The following is a 17,668-nucleotide window of genomic DNA, read 5'->3' as shown; positions in this document are numbered from 1 at the left end:
TATTTTCACAATAATATTAAAACATTGTAATTTCTAACATAGTAAGAACAGATATAACCCACATAAACATAAGCTCTTGGGGGGAACCTTAAATAATTTTAATGAGTGTAAGGTCCTGAGACCAACCCCCCCCTCCCAAAAAAAAAAAAAAAAAAAAAAACTCACAGAGGTGGTTAGCTGTATCATCTCTAATGTTCTCTTCCAACTTTAAAATTGTGCTGCCATTAAGCTGTCGGTTGGGGAAAAGGGTTTTTAAAAAAATCAAACTAGACTTGAAAAACTGGAAAACAAAGAAGGGCAAAGAACTAAGCTGGAGTTTCAAGAAAGTGTCTACTTAAATGTGTTTGTGTGTGTGAGAATTTCTATGGAATGATTTCTTAAGAAAGTTAAAACTGGATAAGATTTAAAATTTAAGTACAGTCCCTTCTGCTGGTAGCTTATTTTAGGGAACACATGTCTTCTTAAAATAGTGAAGACAAGGACAAAGGATGCTAGTGAAGTCACATTTGTAATGGAAGTAAAGGACTCTTGTCTACTGAGAATGATATAAATCCACATAATCCAGGAGAAACAACAGTTTGCTTTATTTTAAAATAGTCTTTTAAATCTGTGCCCAGGCATAAGTTCAATACCAGTACAAATATATACTTCTCAGAAGGCCAAAATATTTATGAAAGTAGTTGTTTTGAAATTTTTTAAGGGTAGGTAGTCTTTTAAAATATGTAAAACAGACACAACTTTAAAATGCATGTTAAAATAAGTAGTCACAATTCAAAATTAAAGCTGAATAATCAATAAACCCTTGAAGACCATAGCATATACTTCAACAAAACTTTAATATTTAAGAGACCATTGCACAGATTTGTAAATAACTTAAAAGTGAAAACTCTCCCTACTCCTCTCAAAGAAGTGTAGGATTTTCCCTAGGAGATTAGAATTTTAAATTCAATGAGTAAAAAAAAAAAATCATGGTTGAAGATTTTTCAAGCATTGACTCAAGCTTTGTTTGTCAAGTGGAGACACAGTACTGTTGGTATTACAAAAGATGTCACAAGGGCTGTAAAAATAGGAAACGTATCTTAAAACAACAGAAAGTGTTTAATATTTAATACCTGGAATTTCTGGGTTTTTTGACACGGTTCTAGGAAACAATACAGTGACCAGATATATACCAATTTAATAGAAAGTTACTTCCTCTTACTGCTAGACTCAACAACTCCTTTCCCTATTACTAAGTTCACTAACAATCAAACACTTTCTGAAACACTCAAACATCATGTTTTAAAGAACTATTACACTTTCTGAAATCCTCCAATTATGCTGACATTTCAGAATTATGTACTGAACAACGAGCCACCAAAAGGGGAAAAACACAATGATACATTTGGTCTTTACAAACAAAAGGATTCTAAGTCAAAAGCTAACTTGATTCCTTTCTTTCTCCTGCATTTTTTTTTCACTTGGTACTGACTGGCACTGAGATGAAAAAAAGCATTCAAGGTCATCCACTTCAACTTCAAAATGAGCATTTTGACACATATTTCTACATTAAGTTGTCTTCTTGCAACTTTCTGACCTCTAACTTCCAATAAGTATGAGAAAGAAATTAGAGTTTTAAAGTAAATCTTGAGTTCTGTTACAGGCAAGAAGATTCAAATCTCAAATTAAATGTTTCACTGCAACAACTTATGTTATACCAGCTGTTCCATCATTGTAGACAAAATTAATATTTAATATGAATGAAGATAACTTAACAGTACTTCATTGCCATCATCACAAACTGTTTTAAATCTGTCAAATACATGCAAATAAAACATTTTACAGATAAATTATAGTGTTTAGGAATTAAAAACCTCAGAGTAATATCCACAAATGTTCTGAAATCTAAACATATATATATTTTTTTAAAGAATGGACAATTTAAATCCAAGCAACTTGGATACATTAAAACTTGTCAGAATCCACATATTCTATCAGTGGCTTCAGAACAGACCATCTTTCAGAAACAAAAAAATAAGTGTTTTTATCATGGTTTAATTTACTTTTTGGTTTCACAAGCAGCCACTGAACATAAAAGTCAAGGATTTGCTAAATAATGTTGATTTCTACCAGTCTTACTTAACCCTAACTAAACAACAGTTCAACAAAATAGTCTTTTCCTTCTACTTAGTGTCTACTTAGGAATGTGAAACATTTTCAATTAAAGACTTCATTTTTCCTGTAGACTTCAGCATGTGTGGCCCAAACTGAAAAAAGAAACAGACAGAAGGAATTATTAAAGGCATTTGGTTCAATAACAGCAATAACCTCCTATGACATATTTTGCATGATTACTGACAAATATTTCTGGAATGAAAGTTCAAATAATTTAATAATATTAAAATCTTAATTTAAGAAGTTAGCATTGCAAACACAAACGTGCATAACCTGACAACCATTATTAATCAAGGTAATCAACTCCTGGAAAAAAACTATTACTTATGTTACACTTAAATAATTTCCAATTTTGGCTACCCTTCAAGCCCTAATTCATCTTCACAAAACCATTGCCAATCATTCCAGCCAAATGATTTCTTCTTCCTCTCCACTCTTATGGCATTAGTATCTGTAAAAACATATGATACAATGCTGCCTATGAATTTGCATACATACCAAATAAGAAAATGTTTGTCATTTGAAAACTATAAAATGCAATGCAAAAGTAAGGTGGTAATATTGTATCTCTGTGATCCCATCTGAATTTCCAGATACTGGAAAGCTCAAATATCAAGATTTATTAGAATAAATAGGAAGGACACGTTAGACAATACTTAAAAGATGATAGGCATTTAATCAACATTACGTTTAAATACACGCCCCACCCTCATTTCCCCCATGTATGCATTATGACTAGAAAGGAAAAAATACTGACCAACATTGTTTCTGAGGTGGTCTTTGATTCAGATTTTGGAATGGATTTTTCAGTTTCAGTGTCACTTCGGTACCGATAGGCAAATTTCTTTTTTAAAGCTTCTGCAATAAGGCTTGCAGGGTCAGCAGGGTCCACGGGTTTGGATTTTACGTCTTGCTCTGATCTTAAAGAGGTTAAAAAAAAAAAAAGGTTAGATTTTAATGTGTTATAAATACACATGTTATGACTATAGTGAACACTGTATCCGATATGTCACATGCTATCTAAGGATATTTACCTACAACATTGAGAAAGTGAAGTCTAGGAATGGTAAAAGAGCTGTATTTTTCAAAGTCAATTTTTTTTGGGGGGGTGCACTCTTGATTTAACGCTCTGTGATGAATAAATATGTCTTCCAGAACAGTGTACTTTTAAATATGTGAAAAAAATATTGTTTTAAAAATTAAAAGAACAAAACTGACTTGAAGAATTTCTTCCTAGTCTCTTAAGAGGGCTAACAGTTAGGGCTCTTTCACTGGACAGAACTTTATTCAAGAATTTAAATACTGTAAAGAAATTATTATAAACTGAACAATAGTTAGGCATTTTGTGTGATCAAAAGAAATTTTCACAGTCTGTAACTATACATAAATGTAGGTGTTAGGGAGAAAGGAAGAGAGAAAATATATACATAAAACATATTTCACCTTTTTACAGACCGAAGTTTTACATTGTTCATGTCTTTTAGGATTTCTAGCATATTTGGCACTTCAGGTTTCTTTGGGCTATTTTCTACCAATATCTTTCCAGCACTTGTTTTCTTCTCTCTTCTCTCTTTAATCAGATCAACAGCAGATACACTTTGGTGTAATCCTGACGAAGGAAGAGGAGGTGGCGGCGGCGGTGGTGGTGGTGGTAATGGTGGTGGTGGAACAGCAGGTGATGGTGGGGCAATTGTAGGTGTGGTAGGACTTAAGCCACCTACATAAATAATAGTCATAATAAAATTAATGCTATTTTGACACTGAAACATAAGTGATATTCCAGATTTATTTTTTTAAAAATATTTTTGAGAATAAAAATTTTATCTGGAATGTGACTGAAGTATTGAAAATCACAATACATTTTTTGTTATCTTGGTTACATAAGTGGAAATGTGATTTCAGTTACTTCATTATAAATGCCCAAATCTAGGTTACAGTAATTTTCCACTCAAACCTTTTCAGAGTGGAAAAGTTCTGCTTTTACAAGGGTGCTTTTGAGAGCTCAAATGTTCAAGTTTGGATCCATACCAGTAGTAGCTGCAAACTGTGCCATATTACATTGGCAATTAATGCCACAAAGAATCCTTTAAAACTTATACTACTTGACAGTTTATAAGATCAAATGTATGCTGTACATTGACATTTGTCTAATTTACCTTTAGATTGCTAACCTAAATTCTTTTTTAAAATATAATTTTAAAAAATAGATTGATTCAAGTTCAGACATTTGATTCATAATCATTAGGATCCAATAAAATTATGGTGAGAGAAGGGATTCATCTATTTTATTTCACTCAACACAAACATTTAAGACTAAATCAATTACTTTATTTAACTGTAGTAGACTTATGTAAGCTTTCTATACAATTTGAACTTCAGACAGTAATTTGGAGCTACTAGGAGGGAAGTACATCAATCCAAAAGAAATTTTTCTTTTAAGATCTGGGTCACAAATAAATAAATAAATAAATAAATCTGGGTCACATAATGTAACAGAAATATATGATCACATACAGGAAGATACTCTGCCCCCTGGCCAATTCTCACTCCCACTTACTCTCTCATTTAAACTCACATTTGTGGCACTTTTTCCAATGTACCAGCAGAGGGAGATAAAGCCAAACAAACAATAATTTATAGAGTTAAAACAAAAAAGACTATACAGAAAAGTTATCTGGGTGAAGTTTATTAAATGAATAGATTAACCCAAATAAAAGAAAATAAGAGGTGAAATAACAAAATTACCTAATGTTAAAAAAGTATACTGAATCATGTGGAAAGCTTACATGCATAGGCTACATGTGTTATGGGTTATTTACCCTCATGTCTTCGACTCATAGCAGTTTCCTCAACTCTATAAGAGTGACACAAGATTGCAAGTCAATGGAACAGGTAGTGGAGATTAAAATGCCATAGTCCATCTTTTCCAATGTATTATTCTCACTAATACCAATTAGAAGGGAAAGTATTACCCCCTCTCTTTTTCATAGATGAGTAAACTGAGGCTTGCTGAATTATAATGATCTGCCCAAAATCATGACTATAACTAGCAGAGTTAAACATGAATCTAATTACTCTATGTTTCATATTCTTTCCACTTTACCATATTGCCAGGCTAGGCATGCAGGGAATTAATTTGAGTATTATGAGTGTGTGTCTCTTTAAATATATCTCTGAATGTATTCCAAATTAGATTATAAAGATTTTGGGATTGTCTAAGGCAGCTAGGTGGAACAGGAGAGAAAAGGCTAGGACTATAGTTTGGAAGAACTCTGAGTTCTAAAGTATTCTGATATTTACCAGTTGTGTGACCCTAGGCAAGTCATTTAATCTGTCTGCCTCAGTTTCCTCAACTATAAAATGGGTTGTTGTGGGGATCAAATGAGATGATATTTGTAAAGGGGCTTTCCTCCGCTTTCCTTGTTCTTCTGATTCCAGAGTTAATCATATTAAAAAATTGTGTGGAGTGATGCTATTAAGTAAATGTCTTCTGACTCAATAGAGACTATATTTCTCAAATCCATGATTTTCCAGTGGTATGGAGTGTGTTATAAAAATGTACTAAATGATATTTATTGGACATGGTGCTCAGCAAGTTAATGTCCAAAAAATAGCTAATATTAGCAGATGATAAACATCATTATACAAATTTTAGGACAAGTGACTTTCTTCTACTGGATTCTATTTTATCTGTTTAAATGAAAGAAGTTCAAACTTCAAATACCTGAAGTAAGACTCTGCTGTTCTTGCAAAGTCACGATTTTGGCGATCTGTGCTCTGAGAGTAGCCAGTTCATGTTCCAGTGCACTGATCTTCTGCAATGCTTCATCATTGGCTAAAGCCGTCACTTTGGGTTCTGGATCCTCTGGAGCGAGGTTTGGTAAAGAAAGGTATCTATTTGGGGGCTTCTCAAAGAAATGAAATTCATCTGGAGGGGCCTGCTTTGATCCAATCTCTGTTCTGTGAGAAAAAGATTAAAAAAAAAAAATGTAAGTTGCCTTGGGCTTTGGGGAAACAGGATCACAAGAATATTGTCAGTAAATGTGCTCAGCAAGTGGGACCTTTAAGATCTATCCCCTCAGGGGCAGGTAGGTGGTGCATTGGATAAAGCACCAGCCTTGAATTCAGGAGGACCTGAGCTCAAATCTGATCTCAGACACTTATCGTCCTAGCAGTGTGACCCTGGGCAAGTCACTTAATCCCCCGCCTCAGGGAAAAAAAAAAATCTATGCCTGAAAAACTGTTGCAACATGAACTGGGAGTTCAAAGAATCACAAGATTAAGATAGTGAGAGAATACAAAACTAAAAAGAAGTAACTTTTCCAGTAAACACAAACCAGTCCTGAAGTCCTGAATCAGTCCCAGCACCTGGGAGAGAGAAGTTGATTGCTGGTGAGATCAATAACTCCATACCACTCATTTGGGGCTTGGGCTATCTACTCAACAATGCCAAGATCAGCAAGAGCTATAGCAAAGAGTATAACTTTTATTTAACTCTTGATAATTTACTCTTAATTGCTAAGTACTGTCCTCCATTACTGACCACACAGGGTTATTAAAAGGGGACTTTTATGTGTCAGTACTCCATCCAGTACTTCTATTACTAGGAACAAAATATTTTTTAAACTTTCTCTCTCAACCCCACATTTAATATTAACTAGATGGGATGATTTAGGCTTTCATGGAGCATTACCAGCAATATCCAACATAGAAGTTTCTAATATAAATATCCAGAGCAGGTATTCCAAAGAATTTGATAATGCCTATGGACACAATACATTTCTTTCCCCTGATCAAGCACCATAACTGAGGCCCAAATAGGAGGTTTACTTTGGTGGCTTGCCCCCAAAATGAGAAGATGGGCAACCTTTTTAAAGTCAGAGAGGGTATGTTGGTATTAGCAATAACTTGTCTGCTCGTCTCTAACATTCCCTTTTATATATTTCAGACCCCTGTTTTTTCAAACCAATAATAATTTGGGTATACAGTCTTTGTCTCATGGGATGGGAACAGAGGAGATAAATTTTGGCTCTCCCTATCCAGGGTCTTATAAATTACAAAGAGTTCTCAGATTGTCATAAATATGTGTGTATACTTCAACAACAATACTGTATGGGGATGTATTCTGATGGAAGTGGAAATCTTCAACATAAAGAAGATTCAACTCACTTCCAGTTGATCAATGATGGACAGGGGTAGCTGCACCCAGAGAAGAAACACTGGGAGGGGAATGAAAATTGTTAGCACTAATATCTGTCTGCCCAGGTTGCATGTACCTTCGGATTCTAATGTTTATTGTGCAACAAGAAAATGATATTCGCACACATGTATTGTACCTAGACTATATTGTAACACATGTAAAATGTATGGTATTGCCTGTCGTCGGGGGGAGGGAATAGAGGGAGGGGGGGTAATTTGGAAAAATGAATACAAATGATAATATTATAAAATATATATATATATAATAAAAAATAATATAAAAAAAAATAAAAAATAAATATGTGTGTATATTTAAGATAGGAATTTAATTAGATGAAATAGGAACATTCAGGAAAAACAGTACCTGGCACAAAATTAAGCACTATGTAAATGTTAGCTATTATAACTATTATTATCTGACAAGGTTGAGCTACTTGGCCACTGGTAATAGTTCAAAGAACCTCCCCTAAATGCCTACCAGAAAGATTCACCTTACTTAAGCTGTCCTGAGATGTTCAGTTAACTCCTGTCTTTTCCTGTGTGTCTGAGGGTCTGCATCCATGTGCCCCCCCAGGCTTTGTCTTGGGTCATTTCCTCTTTTCCCTCCAAACAATTTCACTTGGTGATCTCTTCAGCTCCCAATGATTCAATGATCACTTCTAAGAAGATTAATTTATGACCTACTTAGCCAATCCTAACTTTCATCCTTTAGTTTCAAATCTATTGGATTTGACTATTGGATATCTTGAAACTGGATCTTCTTATAAACACCTTAAACTTGAAAGGTCCCAAAATGAATTATTTTTCTCCCAAAACTTTCCTATTACTATCTAGGGCTCACAAACTTAGGAGTAATCCTCAAATTCTCACATTTCTTCACCCTCTCTATGCAATTAGTTGCAAATTTCTGTTGGTTTTTTTTTTCCTACTTTAATAACATTTCTTTCATATCCTCTTTTCTTTTCTGTGACACTGACATCACCCCAGTGCATGAGATTATTCATGGACTATTGCAATAACCTAATGGTTGGTTTCCTTTCCTTATGTCTCTTCCCCTCCAATTTGTCCTTCACTCAGCCATCACACTGATCTTCCTTAAACTACAGGTTTGACTACAACACTTTCTTATTCTAATAAACTCCAATGGCTAAATACTAGCTGTTGGATCAAATATATAAACTTTGTGTTTAAAGCCTTTTAAATTATAATCCTTTTGTTATTTAAAGTCCCCCCCCCCCAAACCTGACTGCTTTACACATCCAGTTTTCTTTCCCCTTATTCTTCTATACTAGGACCCTATGACATTTTACTGTTTCTTATAAGACCTCTCTTTACCTAACTCTAAGCATTTTCACTGGTTGCCCCCAATGCCTCACTCTACCCTCCTCATCTGTTTCCAAGTCAGTCCCAATCCCCCTCCATCTTGGTACCTCCTCCCTCTGTTATTCTATGAAGTCTCTATGTATATGTGTGTATACACAGACACAAAACACACACACGCTGTATAAATAAATAGTCAGAAACCCCATAAGACTGTAAGCTCCTCAGAAAGGTTCTGCTTTTCTTTGTATTTTCAAAGTATGGCACATAATAGATAATTAAGAAATGTTTGTATGTTTTGACCCTCTAATAAGATCCTTAAAAACAAAACATTTTTCAACTCAAAACTTATTAAAATATTGCTATCATTCTCTTAATTCCCATATAATCTTTATAATACTGGCAAAAGATGAGCCATAAATTCTAAAATTATTTTTGTGAAGTTTGTGTCTTTCTTAAAGTAACAAGAAGCTGTTTAACACTTTTAGAGAAGACAATCTGAACTGGTAACTTTATCACAAGCAGAACCAACTGAAAAACTTCACTTGGTCTTCATCTTACTAACAGTTTCTGCTCATAAATGTCACTAGCATTTTCCTTGCATTATAGTTTCAGTAAATTATGCTGCAAAAGATATTGCCATGCTATAAAGCAAACTTAACAGTGACTCAAAAAGGGAAAAAAAAATTGTTAAACTTTTAAATGTTTAATAGTTTTGTGGGCTAGATAGAAAAGGCAAGTATAGTTTTATGTTCATGTGACTAGAAGGAAGCTGAAAATTTTTAGCTATTCTAAAGTTCTTTTGTCTCAATTTCATTTACCATTTTTTTTTTTTTTTTTGCAAGGGACTCCTTTCAGGAACCTGATTAAAATTTAGGTTCCCTCCTCCCCACTCAATAATATAGAGGCAGGGACAGCTGCATTTAGATTTCTTCAAATCTTTGTTTCCTAAATATTCCTAGTTCCTTCAAATGAGGCTTATATTGAATGATATCTAATCAGATCAACTTTCTTTCAATGCATTTTAGTTTTTCAGATTCCTTACTGAAATGTGGTTACCAGAAAGACTACAGCATTCCACTTTATATATGGTCTGAACATAGAAGGATATATTAGGACTGTCATCCAACTGATTCTGAATATGTTTGCCTAAGATTGAAATGGCTTTTAAAAGATTTTTTTCTTTCATACTGTTGGATCACATTGAATTTGAAAAAACACTGTAAAGTGATCAGAATTTAATTTTTATAAACTGTCATTTACTTATCTATTATGTATGTTAGCAGTTAATATGTTAAAATGTGCTATTTTATTTTAACAGACATTTACAACAAACACCTACATTTTATAAATCACAAGAGGTCTTTTTTCTCTAAGTGCTTAGCAGAATGTACAGAACATATTTAACAATTAATAAATACTTGATGACTGAAAAGAATGACAAGTAATGGAAAAAGGTCACCTAAACGGAATTCATTGTAAAATGTGGACAGATGTTTTAAAGTTGAATGAAAAAACCTTTTTATTGGAACTTCATCTTTTAAAGTGGAATTAAAATATTTCTAAAGTTTATTTTATTCTTATATTTTGAAAACTTAGCCTAAAGTCACATTCGTGAACTAGTTTTTAAAATAAAGAAATAATCCACCTTTTAGACTGGCTAAGATGGCAGGAAAAAACTAGGATCTTTGATTCACAAATCCTGGTCAAAAAACACCCTTTTTGAATTCCAATGATATCTGAGATTTCCCAGCCCCCTCCGGATCTGAGCTAATTTGGGCTTTCCCAGCCTCCCACTATCTGCTCAGGTTTCCTCAACCACCACAGCTTCTTCCTTATCTAAAAATCCATTGAATTCTATTCAATGCTAACCCTGGCAGAAACCATCCAGGAGCCTGGGACTCCACCTACCATCAAGATTATAAAAAGGGGAACCCTGGAAGTCCATTCTTTGCAAGAGCCCCCCCCCAACATAACATCCTTCCAGCCATGTAAGGGTTCCTGTACGCCCAGTGACCACCTCTGGCCCTGGCGTCTTTCTACCTTTACCCTTACTTCCAAACTCCTACAATAAATCTTTTTTATCAATCTAGGTTTTTGGGACTGTAAATTCCTTTACAGGGGACTCTGCACCATCACTAGCTTATCCTTGCACCGAACCAAAATGGGTTCCCCCTTTCCTAACTCTCATCAGTTTGCTTGCTTGTTTTTAATTCTCTCGTCTCCTCCCACTCCCCCCCTTTTGATCTGATTTTTCTTGTGTAGCATGATAAATGTGGAAATATGTTTAGAAGAATTGTACATGTTTAATCTATACTGGATTACTTGCTGTATAGGGGAAGAGGAAGGACAGACGGAGGGAGAAAAATTTGGAGCAGAAGGTTTTGCAAGGGTGAATGTTGGAAACTATATTTGCATGCCTTTTGAAAAATAAAAAGCTATTATAAAAAATATGAAGAAGTGGTCAAAGCAAATGTTTCTGGGAGCACATGTTTTTCTACAAAACTATATAACATTACATCCTATGGAGTATGTCATAAAGAGGATCACCACTGCAAAAACACTCCATAGCTTCATCAATTTCACAAGTCTTTCTTAATCCTTTATTTTTAAAATTAATTCTTTTTTTAGCTTTTTATTTATACGATATATGCATGGGTAATTTTTCAGCATTGACCCTTGCAAAACCTTGTTCCAATTTTTCCCCTCCTTCCCCCCACCCCCTTCCTTAGATGGCAGGTAGACCAATCCATGTTAAATATCTTAAAGCTAAATTAATTCTTTTGAAGTAAAGATAAATAATCAAAGACTGAAAAAATAAATGGGAAGAGAGAGAACCTAATTTTTTTTTTTTTTTTTTTTTAGAGAACCTAATGTTAAGGGGAGAAGATCTGGATGTTGTTCGGAGACCTAATTTTACAAGTGGCCAATTCATTAATAATTATTTTTATTCTTTCTTTCTTGACCATGACTTTTACTTCTTTATGAAGTCCTCATTAGAAGGCAGGCAATTTGGCATAGAAAGCTGGCCAAGAAGGAAAAGAACAGGGTTCAAGGGCTTCCTAGGACACATCTCAATGCCCCAGGGAATTCTAAGGCTAAGTAGCAGAGCAGAGGTTCATTATCATAAATTTCCTACAGCAATGCAATCACAGGTCTGGACCTAAACAAAAACTGAGCTCTTAACTATAGGAATCTCTTTACATTTCCTACATAATAATTTTATTTTGTTTTATTAATTAAACAGTTTGTTTAATTGATAAACGAAAGATGAGATTATAAACACAAATATATGTTTATATGTGTCTATCTCTATCTCCTTTGATGACAGTATGGTACTAATACTGACCTCTAATCTGAAAATTTTATCTAGGCATATGTTGTTTCCCCTCAAGTTGAATACAATATGGGCAGGGACTAATTTTTTTCTTCGAATTCTTAAAGAGTCTTACATAGTGCTACAGAGCATACTTTAAAAATGCTTGTTAGGTTGAATAAAATTAATGGTTACCATTAAGTGATGCAGAGGATAATCAGCAAGACTAATCTTCCTGAATTCAAATCTGGATAAGAGACTTAACTTTGGTTGCCTCAGTTTCCTCATGTGTACAATGAACTGGTAAATGGTAAATCACCCTATTACCTTTGCTAAGAAAATCCTAAATGGGGCCACAAAGAGCTGAACATGAATCAAACAACTGAACAAGAATTTTCCTTAAGCACATTCCTAACCATCCTGTTCAATCAACTCTAGTGGCTCCTTATGGCATCTAGGATAAAAAGGCAATTTCTCTGTTTAACTTTTAAAGCTCTAAACAAGCCTGGCTCACACCCAATTTGCCAGTCTCAATGAGCATTCATTACCAATTCTGTATCTAGCTAACTAGCTTTCTTTCTCTTCCTTACACATAACACTCCATCTCCTGCCATCATGCTTTTGCACTTGCTGTTCCACATGCCTGGAATGCATTTCCTTTTTGTTTCTCTTCTTCTCAAACTATATTCTATTTAACTATTATGTATATATTAGCCCTACTGTCTACCCATTAGAAGGAAGCTGGTAAGTGGTACAATGTATACAGCAGCTGGTCTTGAGTCCAGCCATAAGACACTATCTGTGTGAATCTTGGCAAGTCACTCAACTTCTGTTTGCCTCAATTTCCCCAATTATAAAATGGGGATAATAATAGCACCTATCTCCCAGGATTGTTTGAAGATCAATTGAATTAATTATATATGCTTAGCATAGTGTCTGGCACAAAATAGATGTTATTCAAGTTCCTTGCAAGCATAGATTATATCAATCTTCGTATTTCCTAACATATAGTAGGTGCTTAATATTTCTTGAATGATTGACTAAAAATTAATATGTAGTATTGTGCCACAGTTCCTTTTTAATTATCCTGCCTCAGTTTCCCTCAAATTATTCTGCCTCAACCCCCCTGGTTGCAACATCACCCTTCCCTCCTGATCATTAGAAATGATATAATTTAGGGCTGGCTATGCTAAGATTATAAACTGTGAATGTTTAATCCAGATAAGGAGAAAGACCTTCTATCTTAGACATCATGACCTCAGACCTTCCCTACTTATCAGAATGTCCAGTGCCTCCCCCAACCCTGTCAGAACCAGATTGATAATCCCTTCCTGCGCTCAGTGCTCTGACTTGGCCCCTGCCTCGGTCTACCCAGTAGCTTGGAGCCACATGTGTGTATATATTATATGTATATTTCATGGCAGATGCTTTGAGACATCAGCCTTGGGGGTAACATGCTCCCAGCACAATCTCTCCCTCTCAAATAAAATATTAAAAACTCTCTAATCTTTATCTTGACTCAGTTTCTCTGGCATTATATTGGAATAGAACTTAGATAGAATTTTGGAATTCAAATAAAATTCCAGCAGGGAGAAACATTGAAGTAATGAGAACTAGAAACTGGCCTGATAATGAGAGAGTTTTCAAAGTATAAATGTGCTGGTAGCAGATATTCCTTTATCTACAGAGAGCAGACATTAGGAATTTTGGGGTTTTTTAAGGGTGTGGAAGACTACCTGGGAACAGTCTTGGAGTAGGAGTGATTAGAGCACTTATTAAGCTCTATGTGTTGGACACTCTGATAAACACTTTATTATCTCATTTTAGCATTACAGTTTACCCTGGGAGGTAAGTGCTATTATTAAGACCATTTTAGGATTTAGGGTAAATGATTAGTCCAGGGCTGCATGATTAGCAAGACTCAGGTCTTCCTGACTCCATGCTCGGGACTCTTGTGTACTACGGTGCCACTGAGCTGCCTGTTAGTAAGAGGAAACAAAAATGGAGTATGTTGGTTGTTCTTAAGGCCACAAACCCACACTAAGAAAACATTTTCTAAAGTTTTTATTTTTAAAATGTTAATTTAAACTTAATTTAAAAATCTAAACAATAGTGCACAAGATTTTAAGAGCACAGTGAGATGTGACAGTGGTCTGTTTTTATGATACTCATAAGTGTAGTGATGCTAATGACTCTAGACAAATTAAGTCCATTGTGTGATACTGAAATCTGTCATTCCACTTAACAATAGCTTTAAAATACCATTTATTTATAACACAATGGTTACTTTAATTAGGATTAAATTTTCATATTAAATTTTTCTGCAAACTATAGATTTCATAAGTATTACACTAATTCTTCACAAAGGTTTAATACTTTCATTCCAAAGGCTAATTAATTAGCAGATTCTATGATTACTCGTACTTAGCAGTTCAGGATTTCTGAAGTAAAATGTGCAACATTAAAAAATCCAGATTAATTTTAGCTTAACTTCCCTTAATAGATCTCTCAACTTTAATATAGTAGAAGAGGTCATTAATAAATCTGGCAGATTTAAGCTACTCTCTCTATATATAATTCTTGAAGGAGAATATTATTCTTCAGTTTCTATTTATTATAAATTAAGGACAAAGTCTTTTCCAGCCTTAAATACCAGTGTAATTAGAAAAAATTATCAGGGCCCTTGGCAGAATTCATTCAGATAATGGTGACAAATCTCATTGTTTTTACAAACCATTGGATTTAATGGTTTAAATAGGTTTAATGGGGAATATTTGTTATTTTGAATATGCATCACTGGCCCATCTCACAACACTTCCCTAATCCCTGCCAAATATAGAACATCTTGTTATTTAAGACAAAAATTTTTAGAAGGTGAAAGCAAGAATCTGTGTGTGATGGTCAAACCTTTTCAAACTGCTGGAGAGTCTGTACAATTATATAAAAATTCTTCTGTAACAGAAAAGTAGCTGCTATATAATCTGTCCTCATTATAAGTGGGACAAAGTTTAAGACTGCATTCTGTTAATTCTTAGATGTCAACTTACTTAAAAAAAAAAAAAAAGAAAAACAAACATATACCATCACCCACACAGACAACTGTTTTACAAAAACAGCCAACTAAAATTTCTGAAATAGAACCAATCTGTTTTACTGTCTTTAAGAATAGATAGCCATTGAAATTTAAATGTAAAAACAGAGCAATCTCTCTCACATTCACACACACACACACACACACACACACACACACACACACACACGAGATTTCAGTTTTATCTAGAAATTTTGTTAATTTTAGGAAATTTCAAGAAATGGTAGTATAACAAAGATCACATTTCTCCTAAAAGTACTTAAGTAATCTCAGTGACAAAAACTTTAATACTTAGAAAAGTAATGAAACTAAGGGTTGGAATATGCCATTCAATTAAAAAACCAAAACACAACTACCACCATCCAATGACAAATGGAAGGACCTGTGGTCCTGTCTTCTTATTATAGTCTCCTACATACTAAAAACTGAAATTCTAAGATACTCATATTAGATAACAATAAATAACTATCACATACTGGATAAACATCAAGAGAAAGGAAAGTAATTTGATGACTATTTTGGTCATAAAGTTCCTTGAGGCAGGCAAAAAGGAGAGGAAAAACTAATTCAACAAGATAAATTCATCTACTTGGAGGTGGGATACTAGAATAAGACTGGCAGGGTCTGCTGAAATTGGGTGAGCAAAATGATTTTGAGCAAAATTCATAATAGTATTCATTCTGAATGGTCTGTAGATGAAATAAAGGGGAGCGACTATTCTGGATTCATAAAAGGAACCATTCTTATGTAGGACAGAGGAGAAAGAAGAGACTTTTTATTTTTCTGTCACGGAGATTGTGGTGTCTGTTTCTTCACCCAAGGTCCAGGAACTAGAGATAATCTACAGACCAGAAAGGTATATGTTTCAGAAAGAATCAGCCCCCTGCTTTAGAAAGGAAAATGAAAGATTTGGAAAACCCACCTTAACTAGAAGTTTTTAAATTTTTATTTGGCATTCTACCCAGGGATAGGAGGAAAAAAGTATGTGGAATGGAATGTTTTTAAGCTGTATCAACAAATATTATCCACGGCTAAACTTTTACTATCTTTGGAGCCACAAACCAGATTCTATAAAGTGATCTAAAGAGCCACTATGGTGCTATAGAAAAAGAAGTTAGGCTTAACTAACATATCTTGGAGGGGTGCTGTAAAGGTCAAAAGAAATAACATTTGAAGAAATAAAACACTTTTTATACCTTGAACTGCTATTTAAAAATTATCATTCTTTCCTATGATTTTGTGCATTCTTCCCTACTCTTATCCCTTAAAACAAAAAACAAAAAAACAAAAAAAACTTGCTTTTGGGAAAAACTCTAACAGTAATTTTTTAAATATCTCAGTTGGAAGATATAAGGGGAATTAGTGTGTCGCTGTGATAGGTGTGATGGCAGTCACAATCAGAGCTACTTAAGAAAAAACTGGGACAGGTAAAGAGCAGGATTTAGTAATAGCCAATTTGAATCATTTCTTAACACTATTATAAAGGGTTGCTACACATATACGGTAATTACGAAGAAAACAAAGATTAGAACCTTGCAAAACATTCTTGTTCTTGATTTTTCAAAAAGTCTAAAATATGTTATAAACTAGCAATAATACAAAGTATTTTAACTTGTACATTTTTGAAAAGAAAATTCTAAATTACTGTTTGATAATTTCAAAAGCTGCTAGAAAAAATTTTATTACTTATCCTCAAATAAGTACAATATTACCTTAAGCAAATTAAATTATCTTCTTTCTTCTTTTAAATACAGACATACCTTTATAATTCTGCCTTCTAAAACAATCAATGGATCACATATAGTTAAGGCATCATTATATGACGATATATGCACATCCTTTCTTCATCTTCCTTGTGACTAATAAGGCCAAGTAACAAAGTAAAGCTAATTAAACTACCTGGACATAAATCCATATTCTTTACCTTTATTAGCAACACATTCTAACCAAACCAAATATATTCTGACCAAATTGTAAAGCTAGAAACAAGGATGTATATGTTTACAGACAAACTATAATTCAATGGAAAGCTGATAGAGGTGAAGAGAGAATGAGCATCCAGGAGTGTGATGTGGGATTTAATGAGAACAGAGAAAAAGAATAAGGAAAACCTGAGGAAGAAGGAGGTAAGGATAACTTAGGAGAGGAGAACAGTTACGCTGTATTTGGAATTAAGGCTTCTATTATTTTTTGTATTTAAATTTTATGAGTTATACTGAGAAATGGAATTCACCAGTGAGATTAGGAGATGTGACTAATAAGGCCAAGTAACAAAGTAAAGCTAATTAAACTACCTGGACATAAATCCATATTCTTTACCTTTATTAGCAACACATTCTAACCAAACCAAATATATTCTGACCAAATTGTAAAGCTAGAAACAAGGATGTATATGTTTACAGACAAACTATAATTCAATGGAAAGCTGATAGAGGTGAAGAGAGAATGAGCATCCAGGAGTGTGATGTGGGATTTAATGAGAACAGAGAAAAAGAATAAGGAAAACCTGAGGAAGAAGGAGGTGAGGATAACTTAGGAGAGGAGAACAGTTACGCTGTATTTGGAATTAAGGCTTCTATTATTTTTTG

The 17,668-nt window shown here is 34.0% G+C and overlaps 1 protein-coding gene across 9 annotated transcripts in view; it reads right to left on the bottom strand.

Annotated features, from left to right (window-relative positions):
• Positions 1 to 560: 560 nt before the first annotated feature.
• The window catches only part of MTFR1 (mitochondrial fission regulator 1), a 55,738-nt gene continuing 38,630 nt past the window's right edge, over positions 561 to 17,668 (bottom strand). For all 9 annotated transcript variants that reach the window (XM_074278784.1, XM_074278780.1, XM_074278787.1 and 6 more), the window contains 4 exons: positions 5,879 to 6,114; positions 3,598 to 3,871; positions 2,912 to 3,074; positions 561 to 2,246 (listed from right to left, as the gene is read on the bottom strand). In XM_074278784.1, the coding sequence (XP_074134885.1) occupies positions 2,178 to 2,246; positions 2,912 to 3,074; positions 3,598 to 3,871; positions 5,879 to 6,114 (742 nt within the window). In that variant the 3' untranslated portion in view covers positions 561 to 2,177. The remainder of the gene's footprint in view (positions 2,247 to 2,911; positions 3,075 to 3,597; positions 3,872 to 5,878; positions 6,115 to 17,668) is intronic.

Source organism: Sminthopsis crassicaudata, chromosome 1 (assembly GCF_048593235.1).
Source record: "Sminthopsis crassicaudata isolate SCR6 chromosome 1, ASM4859323v1, whole genome shotgun sequence".
NCBI lineage: Eukaryota > Metazoa > Chordata > Mammalia > Dasyuromorphia > Dasyuridae > Sminthopsis > Sminthopsis crassicaudata.
The sequence above is the reverse complement of the archived record's forward strand: the minus strand, read 5'-3'. Positions and strand labels throughout refer to the sequence as shown.